This window comes from Gallinula chloropus, assembly GCF_964237585.1.
Source record: "Gallinula chloropus genome assembly, chromosome: 3".
Taxonomy (NCBI): Eukaryota; Metazoa; Chordata; class Aves; order Gruiformes; family Rallidae; genus Gallinula; species Gallinula chloropus.
The window spans coordinates 109,615,531-109,634,232 of NC_140087.1; the positions used below are offsets into that span (position 1 = coordinate 109,615,531).

Below are 18,702 nucleotides of genomic sequence, written 5' to 3' on the forward strand. Positions count from 1 at the left end.
ACCAGCTGGACTGTTAACTCGAGTCAAAAGAATCCATCTGCTGATTAGGCAGATTTCCCACCCCTACCGAGATTAATTTTCAGTTATGTTTTGAGCTGGGCCTTACTAAAACTGCTTGTAATAAAGCAGAGACCTGTCAATCTTCTCCCATAAATTACTGGTTTTGGCTTGCGTGGCAAGGTTTTGGCTGCAGGGGTGGCTTCTGTGAGAAATGATCAGAAGCTTCCTCTATGTCCAAGATGGAGCTGCTGCTGGCAAAGGCCAGGCCCCTCAGTGACAGTGGCATTGCCTCTGCGATAACATATTTTAAAAAAGAAGCCACAGATTTCTGCAGCCAGAGAGAGGAGTAAGAAGATGTGAGGAACTCTGCACTTCAGTGAAGAAGGAGGGGCAGGAGATCCCTCAGGCAACAGAGCAGAGATTTCCCTGCAGCCCATGGAGAAGACCATGGTGAGGCCGGCTCTCCCCCTGCAGCCCACGGAGGATGGTGAGGGTGCAGATTCTCCTGCAGCTTGTGGACGACCCAATACCAGGGCAGGTGGAGACACCTGAAGGATGCTGTGATCAGGTGGGAAGCCTGTGTTAGAACAAGATCCTGGCAGGACCTGCAATCAATGAAAGAAGAGCCCAGGCCAGAGCAGGTTTGCTGGCAGGACTTGTGACCCCATGGAAGGGAGCCATGCTGGAGCAGTCTGGTCCTTAATGTCTGCACTCTGTGGATCAGAGGCATGCAGGAGCAGTTCATAAAGAACTGAAGCCCCTCTGGGAAGGACTCATGTTAGAGAAGTTCATGGAGGACTGACTCCCATGGGAGGGACCCCAAGCTGGATCAGGGGCAGAGTGTGGTCCATGCCTAAGGAGGAAGGAGCAGCTGAGACAACATGTGATGAACAACACTGATTCCCTGTGCTGCTGTGGGGGAGGACAGAGAAATTCATCAATAAATTTGAGCCTGGGAAGAAGGAAGGGGTGTGTGTGTGGGGGGGTGTTTTAAGATTTGGTTTTATTTACCCTTATCCTACTCTGTTTTGATTGATAAATAAATTAATTGTTTTGCCCATGACAGTACTGGTGAGTGATCTCTCCTTGTCCTTTTCTTGACCCACAAGCCTTTCATTACATTTTCTCTCCCTTGTGCAGCTCAGAAGGGGAGTTATAGAGCAGCTCTGGGGGGTACCTGACCTCCAGACAGGGTCAACCCATCACAACATGGATCAACCAGGTTGATGTTTATCAGAACAAACAAAATTAGAAAGGAGAAAAACATTGGTCAAGAACATTATCTGGGAAAGCAGATGCTTAAGCTACCCATTAAACAGAATCTGCTGTGCATGTGTTGGGAAAAAAAAAAAGCTTAGTCACACTGCCCATCAGATGTTCCAGTTACAATAGTTTTCTTCTGCAATAAATCCCAAGGGTGTGGGGGGAGAATCATTCACTCCTAATGCACTGAAAGGGGCATCTTCTGCTAAAATTTTCAGCTAAACACACCCAAGATGTGTCTTGGTGCTGAAAGAGGGAGGGATTGTGCACCTTGTCTCTTCAGAGAAGCCACTGCAGTGGGAAGGATGCCCGACATGAGCTAGCAAAACAAGTTTTGCCTATCTTAGAGTTTGTCAATGCTACAAAAGAGAAAGAAAGGCAAACAGTACCAAAGTTAGTTTACTAAACCTAGTGACAAAGTGCATTTCTCTACAGCTCATTAGCATATCAAAGCTCTTCTGCTACCAAAGATGTCAGCTTCATCTTATAGGTCTCTTAAAAAACTTAATGCATGTCCAGACTACCCTAACTGCTGTGTCTAAAGCCAAAATAGGCTGTATAGATGACTGAACTGTGTAAAAAGAAGTGCAATATTTCTTGGGTTTTTTGTCAATAATTTCAGGAGTGTTTATAATTTTGTCATTTATTACTTCAGTAAGATAAATCTGTTGCCTAAAACATGATCATACTATATGGCACAGAGATATTAATTTTTATAATCTTTAATGCCCTTCTGCATTCGGAGCTTTCACGTTTTCTAATTTATTTTTATCTTAATAAGTGACCAGCATTTCAGTGATCAACACCAGATTTAAAAACAGTATGTGACTGCATTCAAAACAGATGCAAGGTAGTTTATGGCATGATTAAAATCTTGGTTTACCTAAGGCATTTTATATTGCTATATATTGCACACAGAAGTTCAGAGTAGGAGTAGAAAGCTCGTAACACCAGCCTTTTCCTCAAAAAATAATCTTACATATGACTATGAAAGAAATGCGATTGCTAATACCAATACCACCATATGGCTTCTAAAAAAAAATTTAGAAGAGTGAAGTTTAAATCTTCAGGATAACTGGTAATAATCAAATCATAATTTATGGTACAGATACATCCAGGATTTCAGGTTCCCAAAGACAGATAATGTCTGTCCAAAACATAAAAAATCTATTTTCACACATAAAATACCAGTCTCGGGGGGGAAAAAAAAAAAAAGTATACTTTTCACATAAAAGGAGAAACAACAGAACTGAATGCTCCATGCTCCATCAAAACCCAAACCAATAACAAACCAAAAAAAAAAACAAACCCAAAAGCCCACCAAAAAAACTCCAAACCAAACCAAAACCCCATCTCATTTAGATGACACCAATACTGCAGAACTGTGGAAACAGTAAAAGATCTGCAGTATTTATCTTTTTAAGTAGGTGGCTGCATTAGGAGATGGTTTTAAATATTTTTAAAAATAGAAAAGCAAAGAAAACTTCAGCTATATTCCCAGAAAGCTATAAGCCATTCCATTAATGTTCTGCTTACAGGCTAAATTTAAATTTTCCTGCATTATGATTTTTGTGGGTGTTTTTCAATTGTTTGCAATATAAAGACATGAAAGGGCTTTAACATTGCAGATTAAAGAAAACTGAAGAACGCTTATAAAGCTTACGTACTAGGAAAAGAATGACGATTGTCTGAAAGAGAACAGGACAGGGACTACAGAAATGGAGATCCCACTAGCTCTACTTACACTAAATTATTTTTATCATACATAATCAGCTTTCACATCAAAGGAGAATAACCAGAAAACCTTACATTTTGAGTACCCTCAATTTTTGGAGATTGGTTCTGAACAGTCCTAGAACTTGCTCTTCAAAAGCCCTTCATCTCTCTAATTAGAGATAAAATCTGCATTTCCAATTGCAGCCAGGCTCTTGAGTACCTAGAAAAACTTGGGTCAAAAGAAACACGCACCCAAAAGTTAATGGGCATTTCTGAAAAGATAAAACCCTGTTTTGGAAAATACATCTGTGAAGCCAGTTCTCAAGTACAGTAGGTGCAAGAACTTTTACAGAACACTTCACATTTGCCATACACAGACAGGCACTCTTCTACTAAGCAGGAGGAAAGGAGAATCTAAACAGTAAATTAGAGTTACTCTAGGAATAGAAAGTATTTTAAAATGAATTCTAGAAAGATTGAAAGCAAGTTGTTTGGGTTTTTTTTAAGCTTAACATTGCCTCTACTGCTTAATAGTTAGAGAAACCAGAAAGAGATTACAGCTCATGAGACAAATAATCATGTCAAGTTTCCACCGATTGTCGCCTTGTTCTTTTCTTAATAATTAATGATTAAAAATAAGCAGCTGCTAACAGAAACAAATATAATTAATGAAGGATTAGTCTTCCACACAGATTATATGCTATTTTATGCATGCTTTAAACAACAGAACAGGATTCACTGCTCACCTCAAAACTCCTTGGTATGAGCCTGCTGTAATTACACTGATAAAGGCTTTTTTTGATTTCAGACCAGCTTCAGAAAAACCGATGCATATTTAATCAAGTTCCTCAAACCCAATAAAGTACAAAGAATGCTTGAAAGGAGAATAAATTAACTTCATCTAAATCTTTTAACCTAACTATGGTATTCATTGAAAATACCAGATATTGCCTTGTTTTTCAAACCTTATTTTCCTTCTTTCTATTTGTGTTTCCTCTAAATTAACAGAAAAATAAGAGAAGAAGAGAAAAGAAGGAAGTAAAAAGAAAAAAAAACCCAAAATTTGACTGATCACATTAGGTCTCATCACCAAATGAGTGAATTTCTGAAATTATCTGAAGCCTCCAACTATTTCTACTGCGCTTGCCATTATGGTTTTCTCTACCACAGAGACAGGCATTCCCTTCTTTCCAGTAAAGTACTGCATAGGAGTTATTGGCCATGGTCTCTGCCCCAGACCTTTAAATCAACTTGCAGACATCCCAGCCTTGCAATGCATATAAAGAACAAATAATTCAGTTCACAGAAAGTTGTTGATAAGAAGCAGAATAGAAAGAAGAATTTTGATAGTTTTCTCATACTCTGCATATTAATGAGACTCATTACACTTGAAATTAACTTGACTTTGTGAGCTTTATATCCAGATGCAGCACACTGCTATATTCCAGTTAGAAACAGCAGGACAGTGATTATCTAAAGCTAAATTATTCTTCATCAAATGCACAAGCCCAGACAAGAAAGACAGTATTACTTATGCTGCTGCATAAAAGCTCACCCATCATCAAAGATGCTATGGTCACTCCTAAACTGAGCGACAGCAGAAATCAATTTTCTGCCAAAGAGGACTGCAGACACTCTGACAGGCTGCCTTCTTTTCATCTGTGGCACTTCAATCTGCTGCAATGTACATGTACTTACTGAAGAAAGGGTATAGGCACAGATTATTTCCCATGCTAGACTTGTTTCCTCTGTTTCTGGTATGTGAATTCAGATCATCCTGTCCACATAATTTGCCCACATAAAACACAGAACAGCAAGATAAATTTTACAAGTTTTATGTATCTGAAGTGGTCTTAGAAGTGATAAACAGTGTCTAGCAGCCATCTAACAGTAGAATACTATTTTGCACTTGTTGCATTTATCTTTTTGTAACAAACACATTGACCATCTTTATTAAGATCCTTATTTTCTGCTGTGACAGAAAAAATGTCAAAGCTTCACATTACACACCAAAGTTACACACGGTTTTTAACCTAAAAGCACCATCCAATGAATAGGATTTCAGTGGCTTGTTTTGTTCAGATTGCCCAGGCTTCTCAAACTAAGGAATCTTTAACTGCTTTACTTATAATTTCATGTTCAGATAACCAGGAGGATAAATGATCCAAGAACACGTTTCCCCACATCAAACCAACCAATCAACAAAACAAAAAAGAAACCCACAAAATCCATAAGAAAGGTTTTTGGGCTTAATTGTGGCATTGTACTTACCTTAATGTGCACACAATATTTTTAATAGCACACTGGACAATATCCTTAGGAGAAAGACCAAGATCTCCAACTGCCACTTGTAACAACTGCTGTATCATATCCAAGGGCTGTCCATCTATACACATAGCTACTGCTTGGTCATGGATTTTTTCTTTCTCTGACCTTGACATGTCATATAAATAGCCATACTTCTGCAGCGTGTCCTGTGAACCGACAGTTTTTGGACATGAATCAGGGTACTTTTTAATTACAGATGCGTAACTTCCTGTGTCTGTCTTTCTACCAAGATTTAGTACATACTATGAAAAAGTAACAAATTATAGAACTGAACTTTCAAAGACCAGGTCAACAAAAACAAAGCAACAAAACACAGTAAAATATAACAGAGGATTGTTGATCACTGCTATTCATGGCAACACTCAAAACAAGCACCTGAGCAGTAACCATTACCTGGTCGCTGTTTTTCAAGTAAGTGATAAAACTATGAGTGAGTGTTTCCAGATGAGCATGAGATTGCTGCAAGTGATTCAGAGTTTCTTCATAAGCAACAGATGGATTTTTAGCATCTTCTATGTTATTTTCAGAAGGTTTTTTTCTTGATTTCTCAGAAAGATGTTTTACTGCCTTAATAGCCTTCGTTGTCACTTCTATCCTGGCTTCAACTGGCAGCTGAAAAAGATGACTCAATATTTAATCATTCATCATATGTACACTAAAATTTGTATTACAGCAGTGCCTAGAGGTCAAGCGGTTTCACTGCTGTACAGCACAGCATAAAACTAAATGACATATTTTATGAGAAGAAACCTTATTTCTCCTTAATAATTTATTTTAAAAGGATCAGTATTCCTTTACATTCCTGTGTTGTCCATTCTTCTCTAGGTATTGAATCTGGCTCATATTAAACCATATGAAATTTGTTTTTCCTCTAATATTTAATTTTTTAAGATTGCCACCTTATAGACTTTGGATTTTAAATCAACATTGAGAAATATCCTGAGATCATTTTACAAGATTAACTGAAAATCCTAAATGCTGAAAACTGACTTCAGAGCAGTTAGATTTAGCTCACGGTTAAAAAGTATCCCTATGCTCATGAAAGAGCAAGTACTATTTTGAAAAATCTGCTCATGTTGGTTTTGATAGGGCCCAGGATATGGTTGATTTCTGGGCTGCAAGTGCACATTGCCAGCTCATGTTGAGATGCTCATCCACCACCTTCCCCATTCTACTCCTAATGTTCAAATTGCATTAAGAGTGATGAAACAGCTAACAATTTAAGTATTCCATCTAACTGTTACATCCTAGGTAACAGTGTGAATATACACCAATTTAGAGTCATGACACCATTTGCAAAGACAGCATAGAACATTTAAAAGAATACAGGTCTTCCCAAAAGTATTATAATTTTGCATTCATATTTGCTTAATGCCAAAATGGAGCACTAGCAACACATCATTTGTTTGGTTATTTTATTCCAAAACATGAATGGCTCTTCTCCATACTCATCCTCAGTAACAACATTTGGCATCATACCCAATGATAAAAAAAAGTTCAATCTTTGTTTGCACGTGAAATGTTTTCTTTTTATAAAGCTTCTAGTATTTTAAAATATTTTAAATTCTATAGGCTATAATGTGTAATTAAGTATCCTAAAAGTCTGATTTCTTTCATTTTCAAACTAAGAAACATCAAATACTGTTTCAACTCAACAGATTTCACTCCTCAGGGTAAAAACTCATGTCAAAACTCATTTTGCTTAGAGTATGTAAGCTTTTTAAATAAAGTATTGTACAAGAAACATTCACTTGCACATGAAGATACTGACCCTGGCACTCTTACTGCCAATGATTAACATGCAACTTTGAGATGATGGCAACAGCTCCCCTATTTGTAATGCCACAGGAATCTGGGATCCCTGCAGCACTGAAAAACACACTGGCTGAGGTTGGAAGGGACCTGTGGAGGGCATCTGGTCCAAACTCCTGCTGAAGCAGGGCCACATAGAACGAGTTGCCTAGGATCATGTTCAGACAGCTTTTGAATATCTCCAATGTGGAAGACTCCACAACCTTTCTAAGCAACCAGTGATGGGTCACCCTTACCATGAAAATGTTTGCTGCTGTTCAGATGGAACAGTTTGTTCCAGTTCCCACCCCTGCCACTAAATGCTAGCTTTACATATTCCACCACCCAAATGTCACAGAGCTACAAGCCAACCAGATATACTAGAATGGAAAGCAAATTACATTAGGTAGTTCAGAAGTAGGTTAAACAGTTACAGAATAACAAAAGCCCATTCCCAACTCCTACAGAGGAGATAAAGAAGAGCAAAAGTAAGAAGACTTCTAAACCGAGATAAAGATGCTTCAATACCTGAAGGAGAGAGGGTAAAAAAAAAAAGAACAAACCAAAACTAAGTGATGCAAAGACATCTCACCCCCTCCCACAAACAGAACAATGCCCAGACAATCTCCAAGCAAAAACCATCCTGGATGATACCTCCAGCCTGCCGTTTGTTACCGCTGAGCATGATACTGCCTGGCTGAGCACGCCACAGAACACACTTTCGGCCAGCCCAGGCCAGCTGTCCTGGCTGTGTCCCCTACCCACTTTTTGCCTATCTGTGGCATAGTCAGGGCTGGGGTACAGAGGTAAAAAACAAGCTCTCACACCACGCAAGTAGTGCCTAGCAATAGCAAAGCACTGGTGTGTTATCAACACTATTTTAGTGACAAATCCACAGCACAACCCCATAGGGGTTACCTCCATCCCTGCCAGCCCCAAGACAGTTTACCTAGAGATCAGTGTAAAAGTTCTAATGCATGTAAGGAAACAGTTAAAGAAAAAGATGTTATTCATGACGTTGCAGCCTTGAAGCAAATTTAATTAAAGTAACCACATTAATGGCAAGGCACAACAAGGTATCTAAAGATATTCTGATAGGAGAAAAAGAGGTGCTGTCAATACCCATGAAGAAAGCAAGGACAGACAAGACAAACTGACTGAACTGGAGCACAGTGATAAAAAGTGATAAAAAGAAACCAAGTAATTCAAAAAGGTAACACCTGAATGCAGTCATGCTATGTAAGAACACTATTAACACATTTCTTGTATATCTTCAGGCAATGTCATGCCCTGTCTTTTTCCTTACCAGTGATAAATCGTCAGTCAGCCAGACAAAAGATACTGAACATTCCTCTGCGTTTTGGGGTTTAACTGAGCTTTCTATATAATTATTAAAAATAGCATTAAAAGTCGTTATAATTGAAAGGGCAAATTGCAAAGGCTAATACCAGGTTCCCATTCATCACCCATTTGGTGTGTGGTCAAAATGTGGACATCATATTCCTGCTTAAGCTAAAAGAAAATGGCCATAAAAACATTACCGACTCAGAGAAACTGAGAGTCAATTTTTCAATTAAAAACCATGAAGTTGTAAACAAAGCTTTTCATTTGCATCAGAAGTTGGCAAAGGAGTTATAATGGATGGAATAGTAAATAAATTATAATCAACCACAGCCTGAATGAATGTGGCCAAGCCTACGGAAGGCTGCAAGGAAACTTGCATATGGAAAGTTTCAACATCTCTTTCTCTATAGAAGATGTAACTGATTACACCACTGCTTTTTATTCTAATTTTGCTGTCTAAAACTGGGCTCTTCTCTTCCTCATCAGGATACTATGCCCATCCCAATTTGATGCACATTTTCAATAATGAAATCACAGCAATAAAAATGTAATTGTTTTCACTGCTTTCAGTTGTGGTTTTGTAATTTGTTAGACCCCAGAGTACTGTAAATCAACAAAAAACAGGACAATGACCTATGAGCTCTCAGAGAGAGTTCTCTGAAGACGTAACTGACCGTATAGCACAACGAACAAAATACTAGCAGCAAAGGAACAGAAAAATCTCCAAATTACATAAAATGCTTCACACAAATCAATCAAAGGGAATAAATAGGAAATCATCAAGATAAAAAAGTTGATATGATCATTACTATAATTAAGAATCTATGAAGCCAGCATTATTTAAAAGCAAACGAGCTGCTGCAAGAAAAGATAATGCATGCAAAAATATAAGCAGTAATTCCACTGAATAGGTGGAATATCCCCCTTTTCGGAAGGAATCTGTTCCATACATGCAAACAGTCTAAGGTAACTAATGCAGAGATGAACTGAGTCAGAAAAAACTTGAAATAATTATTCAGAACTAAAACCATTTCTGAGTAGAAGTGCTAAAAGCAGGAACCCTCTCACTGCTTGCAGCAGGTAGCTGCTGTGGTCAAAGTATCAATGTGTGAGGAGGGTGCTGATGAAGAATAAAGAATTTCACCATTTACCACAAACAACAGGAATACTACATCAATCTCTAAATTCTTCATTTGAAGAGAGATGCTGATATACTGGGTCAAGAGAAGAGCTGTAATAGTAATGGATCTCAAAACTAGATAAATTCAGTTTAGCTAAGAAAGGCATTTAAAAAAAGTAAATAATTAAGCAATCAAGGATTACTCTGGATTTACCAGTCACTCCTAATCCCTTAAAAACTATAAAATATATCCTATAGGATACACCGCGTGTGAAAAATTATTAAATGCTGGGAAGCAGTCTGATCTGTCTCATACAGAATATCCACTACACTAACCACATCATTTGTGCCTGTGATTTATTTAACTCCCACTATGATGCATCCCTGCTTACACAGTTCCCACCCCACCCAGTGTCACCACTTCTCTGAACCTTTCAGGTTGTGGGAAGTGAACCTCATCTTCCAGGTGGTAACTTGCTTCTACTGACTGCAAGAAATATGGGAGAAAAGAACCTCTGCGCTCTTAGCACCAAGAGCACCTGAAACTTTGTCATGCCCTAAACTACATGTCAGCATAACAATGTTAGTTGCCCTTTCACAAGTGCAAACTCACCATTCACTTCCCCAGTTTAGACATTCTCCCAATTGTTTTCCCCAGTCAGCACTGCTCATTCATCACCCAGTCACTGCTGGCTCAACTCAAGATCAAGTTAATCATCCTTCAATTTTCAGTACTACCTTCTTCCTCTCAGATGTTCACTTACTAGTAGCACAGAAGGAGCAGCAATTCAATTAGCACTACAACATCCTCAAATGATGCAAATACAAACTATTTCTCTATGTGACCATGAGGAAAATTATGTAATGACTTAGATCTCCAGCTGCCCTCTCTTCTCTACCAACACATGCTCCATGCCATAATTATTGTGACATTACACACAAATAAAAGTGCTTCATGCTAAAACATGAGGCTTTAAACAAATAAAGTAAGAAAAAGAGCCAGTGAAAGGGGACAGGTGAAGCAGAGGGCCCCTGTCAAAAGCGCATCATGTTCCTGTTTTCTCAGAATGAGAAGCTGCAGAAGTCAGTACTAAACCCTTGTGTTTTCATTCCCTTTTACACAATTATTCATTCTGTTCCCGCGTTCTCTGTCATATCAAGGGACACACAATTAGAAGAGGTTTCCTGTTGCTTTGCTGGCCCATCACCTTTCTCTCACTTCACTACTGTTGATAGATGAAAACAGTGAGGGATATTCTCTGCTTCCTAAGCTCGTACACGGTGCCAAGAGCAATGGTACCCTTGAACTTCAACTCATATAGCCCACACTGCTATGCAGTCTACCTCCCATTATGCCTCATCACTCACGACTTTTCTGACCAAGAGGGGCTTTTAGGTGTTGTTCCATGATGAAGATGGAGTGCATTTCCTCACATCCTTGGGACTACTCTCTCTCCCTCCTTTCCCTCCCTTCTGAAATTCTGAGGAAGCGAGAGAGAGGTGATGTGTGTGTGTAATAAGCAGAGATTATTTAATGGTAATGACTTTTATTTTTCTGCAGTCCTGTATGTATATTAAGTATCAGTGCTTCCATGAAATACAGAAATGTGCATCTGTTATGGAAAGGGGACATTGATACAGTGTAGCAGCTGGCCATAGAACTGGACTGGGAAAGAAGTGCTGAATGACAGATTAAATGAGTGATCACATCACCAGTGCAGCCTCAAGAAAGGTTAAAATTTTAAATAAATTTTTCTTTTAAGTAAAAGACTAAAAAGCTGCTTTTATGTATGAAACTTATTTCAGATCAAAGTTAGAAGAGATAGATCTCTGAAAAATGAGTTTTCAGGTTCTACAGCAATAATTTTTCATTGTATACTTCCACTTAAAAACGGCATGGGATCCTGAGGCAAAACTAGTTGCAAGCTGGTTAAACAGCTGTTTTACTCCCAAACCCAGTGCAGGGGACACACTAAATCAGCTGATTTGACCAACTGTTTCAAACACTTCTTCAGTATCTTTCATGGCCAAAAACCTAACAGATTTCTGCTACACAGTCCTGGTGTTGTGCTTGGCCACCACCCACAATAACCAGTATCTCCTTCCTGCTACTCCTATTCATTGTAAGAGAGTAGAGAAACTGTATTAGAATCCTGAACAGAAATAAACAAATGAAAATTAACATGTTTCAAAAGAGATACACAGTGGAGGCTGTACAACCTCTCCCTGCATCATTCAGCTGGAATAAATGTGAAATAATCTTGAAATACTCGAGATATATTAACAGCAAGCTGTTTCAAGTAGTAGCTAGCAGTGATCATACATGAAGACAGTTATTACAGCTCATTAAATCACTCAGAGTCATTCCCTGGCTACCTCAAGTCCAGAGTTAGGTCTGGCAACTGAGATCTCAGGGAGAGTGTCTTTCCTGATAAGCCTGAAACACTCAGTACAATTAAGTGATAAAAAGGATCAAAACACCTAAAGATGACAGTGGTTCTGCTGAACAGGCTTAAGAGACAGCTGATGGAAGTAGTGATAAAATGTGTTGGTCAGCATGACAGACAAAGCCTATATTTGGTGTTTGGTGCTGACAAATCTTTTAATTTTCACAGTACTTCAGTGAATAGCTGCTTTTTTTTTTTTTTCCCACCAAACTCTGGTACAGCTACAGGTTAGAGAGGTTCTAATAAATTTATACAAATATTGTGGGAACACTAAAATAATAACCAGAGAGGGAACAAACGACACCTCGCTGAAGGCAGTGAATAAACATCACTGGAAAATGAGCACAATCTAGAGGAGATGAAGAAAAAAAAATCTCCACAAAACACCTGCTCTTTATCATTTTTTTTATTTCAGATGAACTTAGTGAAGATATCTCAAGACCCTTTAATAAGAAAGTATTTAAGAGATCTCATCTCCTTTTTTTTGTGCTTGGCAATAAAGATACATAAGGCTGCATGGGTACAACTTTATGTTAAAAATAGCTTTAGAAGTAGGTTTCACTGGGCAAAAAGAAACTGCAGATCTGGTAATATAAGTTATGGACATGAAACCACGTTCTTTCAATAACAGGCTTTCAGCCAGATGGAGATTATGACAGTGTTTATCATTTATATTATTACAGTGCCTAGAAACCATATGCATTGGACCAGAATGCTTCTCTGTGGAGCATCCTATTCAGCATGCAAAAGCCTGGTGCTAAGCACAAGCCTGCGGCACAATGAATTTTAGTAGGAGCACAAGTAAAATAAATAAATAAATACACAAGAATAATATCTTATTCTCTTCTGAACCAGGATACAGAGACTTTGGGGTTCCATCAAAACCTCTCATCCACAGAACTAACTCCTGTAACTGAATAAAAGCTTTTTCTTTTTTTTTTTTTTTTAAATCCTGGCAGTCATAAAAAGAAAAGGTAGGCAGAGGAAGGTAAGTTTATGAATTTATCTTTAAAAACTTTAAAATGAAAAATGTAAAATTTTGCTGAGACTTTCCCTTTGATACTATATTCAATTGCACCTCATCTGAGGTCTGAAATTCTTCAAATATATCTTACCTTTGTGACAGCTTTTGAAGAGAAGGTAATGTCATCGATAAAAGTGACAATATCATCCGGATCAAGTCTATCCAAGTACTTTGAACACATATCATAAGCATGCAGCCATTCGTCCATAGTTTCTGGTATTTTTTTAATGAGATGGTGATCACCATTCCAAAAAAGTTTTTGTAACCAGACAGCATAAACAGAGCTTGGTGACAGCATGCTGCCATCTTTTTTAGGAATTTTGGGAGCCAGTTTGGAAATAGATAAGATATTTTGACTTGTAAGGACAGGCTCCAGTGTTTCCAGGGGGTTTTCATTTTCATCTGTTAGCTTTTTGTAATTAAGACCTATTGACAGAAGGACAAAAAGGTGAACAAAAGTCACACACAGTTAAATCTACTCATTTAAATCTGTTACAGTGCCTCACCACTCTCATAGTAAAGAATTTCTATCTAACATCTAATCTAAGCCTACCCTCAAAAATCATCAGTTATATCACCAACAGAAACCTGTTTTTGACAGAGTAAACTGAATTTCCAGTAATATAGGAGTAAGGTCCTTCTCTCTTTAAGAGTACTACATTATTGGGATTATATGATTATTGAAAAAAAAATGCCTGGAAATTATAACCTAAATAAGCATAATCATGTCAACACTTACAGAACAGTAAGCACAGCTACGAAGAAAAAGGAACTCTCCTACCTGGTGCAACTGCTTTGAATTTTTTCAGTAGTCGGATGTGAGTTTCAGGTTTAATAGCATGCTTCACCACTTCTGAACAACCACAGTTTTCAAGGAGTGTAAAATAATAAAGTAAACGCTGGTGATCTCTGCCTTCAATAGTTGGGTAAACATATTTAACCATGTGTTCATGTAAGGTTTCAGGACTGGTTTTCAAAGTCTCAAAGAGACCAAGACTTTGTGCTCTTTCTTCTATTTCCAATGTTGATAACCTGTATTTAGAAAGAAATTTGAATTTAAAGGCCAGGACATACAGGCTGCACACCTGAGAGACAGGACCATATGTTCTTTTGTTTAATGTTCAACTTTAAAATATTTTGAAAGATTAAATACTCATTCATAAATATTTAGACAGTTAATTCTCCATAAAGAAAAGCTAAGGTGCTCTTGCAGTTCCTGATCTTGGTATCTGTTGACTTGGATGCGCAGATTAAGGGTCATGAATATTGAAGTGCAATTCAAAGCAGCGTTTCGTAACTCTAACTATAGCTACATGTAAAAGTAGATGAATGTCCAAAATACACGTACCAGAAGCCTTTAAAAATAACCACCCCAAAACTATAGCAAAAAGAAAACTTGTGGCTGAACAATGGTAGAAAACCCTATGACTCAATTAGAAGTTCTCCCAATCTGTAACATTCCATTTTCTGTAGTTGATGAGTACCTGTGCATGCTTTGAGAGATATTATCACTGAAAATTGGCTCTTGCCCACTAGTTAATCTATCTGACACTATTATTCATGCTTAGCATATTTCATTTGACAGTTTTATCAAGTTGCTTCTCAAATTGTCATCCCTGAAAGCTTATGAAAATATCAGCACGTCTTGAGTTGACCTCATCCAGTCTCAGTGCTTCAGGAAATTTTTTTTCGTGACCCTTTTAAAAAGAATACATTACCTATTTCCCAGCATGAATTCAGACACCTCCAGCTGACTACATAAAAGATAGCTGAATGCAATCACTCCTTTTTTCCTCAGCTGGGAGAAAAATGGGAGCATATCAAGGAAGTCTCATCTTAACTTTATACCTTTCTCAAATGAAAGTTTTACCTAAAATCTGAGGGAAGCAGTAACCTACAGATGACTACCACCTTGACTCTCCCCAGTGTCCAATCATATGCCACTTTATGTAGCACATTTCATTTGGAAATCTGATGTCTTCTAATCCCATTTGACTTTCTTTCACCTTTAATATTGATTGAATTAGAATTTCAACACTGAATTTTCCTTAAAATAAATGCTGTATGTAAGTTAGTGTTTCTCTGATATCCAAGTAAAATATCTGTTTGATTCGTGAAGACGATTTTCTTACAGCAAGTATCACAAAACCAACCTTTTCAGTTAAAAAAAAAAATCTGATTTATTAGGGCAAATAAATTATTTTTTTATTTTTACATCCAGAGCCTACCCTAATTCAGATGTCAGCTTTGTAAACATTATTTTAATTATTTAAATCCTTGTTATTCTTTAAGTGTTCAACCATATTAATGAAAACAAGTTCCATGTTACTGGAAATAAAGCATTATTCACTCTTAATATCAGACAAAACACCCTGAACTGATAGACTTCAAGAGTGTGATCTGAATACATTTTTCTGTCCACACCTAAACTTCAATCTAAGAGTTAGATGGACATTAAATTATATTAAAACTAAAGGAGGGAAGGTTTAGATTAGATATTAGGGGGAAGTTTTTTACAGAAAGAGTGGTGAGGTGCTGGAACAGGCTGCCCAGAGAAGTAGTGGATTCCCCGTCCCTGGAGGTGTTCAAGGCCAGGTTGGATGGGGTCCTGGGCAGCCTTGTATAGATCCAGGCCTGGAGGTTGGTGTCCCTGCCTGTGGTAGGGGGATTGGAGCTCTATGATCCTTGGGGTCCCTTCCAACCCAGACCATTCTATGATTCTATGATATTGACAGGACCTACAGAGCTTTGCTGTGTCTTTTTGAGGCAGGGCTGGTGGTAGATAGGAAGGGTCCACTATGCTGTGCAGAAAGGTTCTGAAAAAATAAAGTCTGTGACAGGCCAGCATAGAACTTCCTGTTGCTGAAATCATGGAATGCATTTTAAAGATTTTTTGGTGATCAAATATATTCAGATTCTTCAAAAGAAACAATTATATTTCAATGGAATTTTAAAACATGTAATTCAAAACAATTTTTATCAGACTCAAATGCATAGTATAACAGAAAAATGTGATATTTGACATCAATTAATCAAATAAATAGTTAATACAAACTATGTAAGCACTTCTTTTGAGCTTCTCCCTACATAAAGTGGCTTACAGAAATACTCCATATTTGGTTAAAGAGATTAAGTCTTAGAATAAACTCCTTTCAGTTCAGAATGAATGCATAACGAGGCATGCATTATTAATGCCATAATCCCAAGACTAAAATATACTGTAATAGACATATGCTGTCAATCAACTTTAAAATGAGATTATGATACAACAAAACCACACACAGCAGCATATTATGCTATTATACATTAATTTTCAAGACTTTTTTGAATTTCATCAGGGAAAAGGTTGTTACTTTGTACTTCAGTGATTTCAGAATTCTATGAATACTAACTCATGGAGGACAAGAACAAAGATGATGATAGAAAACTGCTGCAAAATACCTTAGGTAATATTCTAGTCACAGAGAAGTCACCTGGCTCTTTCACATTCACCCTAGCCTTGCCATGTTTACACCATTACTGTCTGTTTTGTTTAAAGCACTAAATAATTTATCAGCATCAAAATTTAGAGGGTATGACTTCTCTGTTTTCTGGAGAAGCAAAGAAAATTTCAGAATGTTATTTCATCTTCTCACTTCTTGCACCAACATCTATCAGGCTTTGCTTTTTTTATGTCTCATGTTCTATAAAGCATTTTATTGCTTTTTAATTAATAGCTAATGTTAAGATAGGTACAAATACTGCTGCAAGCTAAAGCTGCTTTCACAATTTAAAATTTGAAACAAACTAGACTAATTTGATCATGTCTGTCAGGACAGTAGAAAAGAGCTGCTGTATTACACAGGGGACTCTACATCACTGTCATCCAAGTGCACTATTCAGGCAAGTAGCCTTATCTTTCATTGAATGGGTTTGTTCATCTTTCAGTGGGCAAAAATACTTGTCTGACTGATAAGATGACAACATTTAAATTATAAAAAAACACAAAACAAAAAACCCCACAAAACAAAAATCCACCAAGACAAAAAAAAACCCAAAAAACCAAGACAAAACAAACCGAACCAAACCTGCCACAAAAACAAAATCCCTGGAACCAATGGAATAGAAAAGCATCCTTCCCTCCATACCCCCACCAAAACCAGGTCTGGTATGCCATAATCTGGGCCATGTTGGGGGCGGAGGGTGGGAGCAGAGAGGAGGGAGAGGCAAGGGGGAAATGACAGACATAAACCAAACAAACCAACCCCTAAACTCCTATAAAAAACCGCAACTGAGATGAAGAGATGAATTATGTTAATAAGAAACTCAACTATATTTATTTCCTTTGCTATTATGTAAAAGAGAGATCAATAAATATCAAGACTTTTTAAAAAATAATTATAGAAAAATGATTGAGCTTCAGGACATTTTCCAAGGGACCGTCAAAATAACTACAAGTTGCTATCAGAAGACAACACTAAGCATTCAAAGCTGTGGAAACCTAAACACTGAAAATAGTCCCAGGATACTTGCATTAGGCACATACAGACTTTTATCCCTGCTTCTAACACCTATTTTCATAGCTGATTACAAGAACATCACCCAGAACAGACAAAAATTCCCAAAGTACCACAACACAAGAAATATGGAAACAACCCAAGTGCTACCCTCAACATACTTCATACGTTAGCACATACTTTGTGTAACAGAATCCCATGCGTATTTCCAGGGGAGACAACATACCCACTGTCAGTGAATAAAAATTCCAGATGGGTCATATAAACTTCCCAAAGTGGAACACTGTATCGCTGAGCCAAAGAAACAGCAATCTTGTAGACATTTTCTTCAAGTGTTCTTGTAGAGGAAAAACAGGAAAGAAAATAAGGTAAAGAGACATTAAGCCCTTAGAGACATGTAATGAAAACAAATATTTTTAACAATTCATTTTAATTAATAAATTAATTTATTAATAAATGAATAAATTAGAATTACAGTTTAATACACAAAGTGTATCTTCTTGCATCTGGTTATACTCGGCAATGCATTGGGGAGGGTGGGGAAGAGGAAGAGAAACAAAAATCAAACTACAGTGATTTTCCAAAGACAGGTACCTGCTCCACATATACTTTGGTTCTGGATGACAATTTCTGTTTAACTTTTGTGCTAAAGCAAAGTCCTCAGCTTTCATTTCATTTCAACTACAAAGTGATGAAGAATGTAATGTGTTGCCAGTTACCATTTTTTGGATTTAGTTGCAACACCTACAGTGTTTCAGCACAGCTGGTATGTAGGTCCTCAAAGCTTTTCCTACCAGTTCCCAGACAGAAACACTCCTAGTATTTGCAAACTAAAAGAAGGTGTGAAAACTTCCAGCTCCACTCCATGAATGTCCAAGAAATACTAAGACCTGGTTTTCTGTTACTGCATCTTCCTTTAACAGAACAACAGATGGAGTATGCAAAATGACAAAATCATGTTAGATTCTACTAATCTACTGAAGCTAGCATGGCTCAAATACACACACACACGGGTTTGGTTTTATGCTGGTATAGATGCAATGCAGAACTACTAAGGCTGATACTGGCTTTTGGCAGGAGGGGTGTTGGGGGTGTGTGTGTTTGGTTTTGGATTGGTTGTTGGTTTTTTTTTAATAATTCAAAAAACAATACTGTTTATAATTTCATTCTAAT

The 18,702-nt window shown here is 37.5% G+C and overlaps 1 protein-coding gene across 1 annotated transcript in view; it reads right to left on the reverse strand.

The window, feature by feature from the left end:
- NBAS (NBAS subunit of NRZ tethering complex) overlaps nt 1–18,702 on the reverse strand; it is a gene marked incomplete at its 5' end in the record, with an annotated part of 176,103 nt that overhangs the window by 44,688 nt on the left and 112,713 nt on the right. The window contains 5 exons of the mRNA XM_084262245.1: nt 5,251–5,453; nt 5,701–5,919; nt 13,125–13,459; nt 13,815–14,065; nt 17,756–17,866. Of these exons, the coding sequence (XP_084118371.1) occupies nt 5,251–5,453; nt 5,701–5,919; nt 13,125–13,459; nt 13,815–14,065; nt 17,756–17,866 (1,119 nt within the window). The remainder of the gene's footprint in view (nt 1–5,250; nt 5,454–5,700; nt 5,920–13,124; nt 13,460–13,814; nt 14,066–17,755; nt 17,867–18,702) is intronic.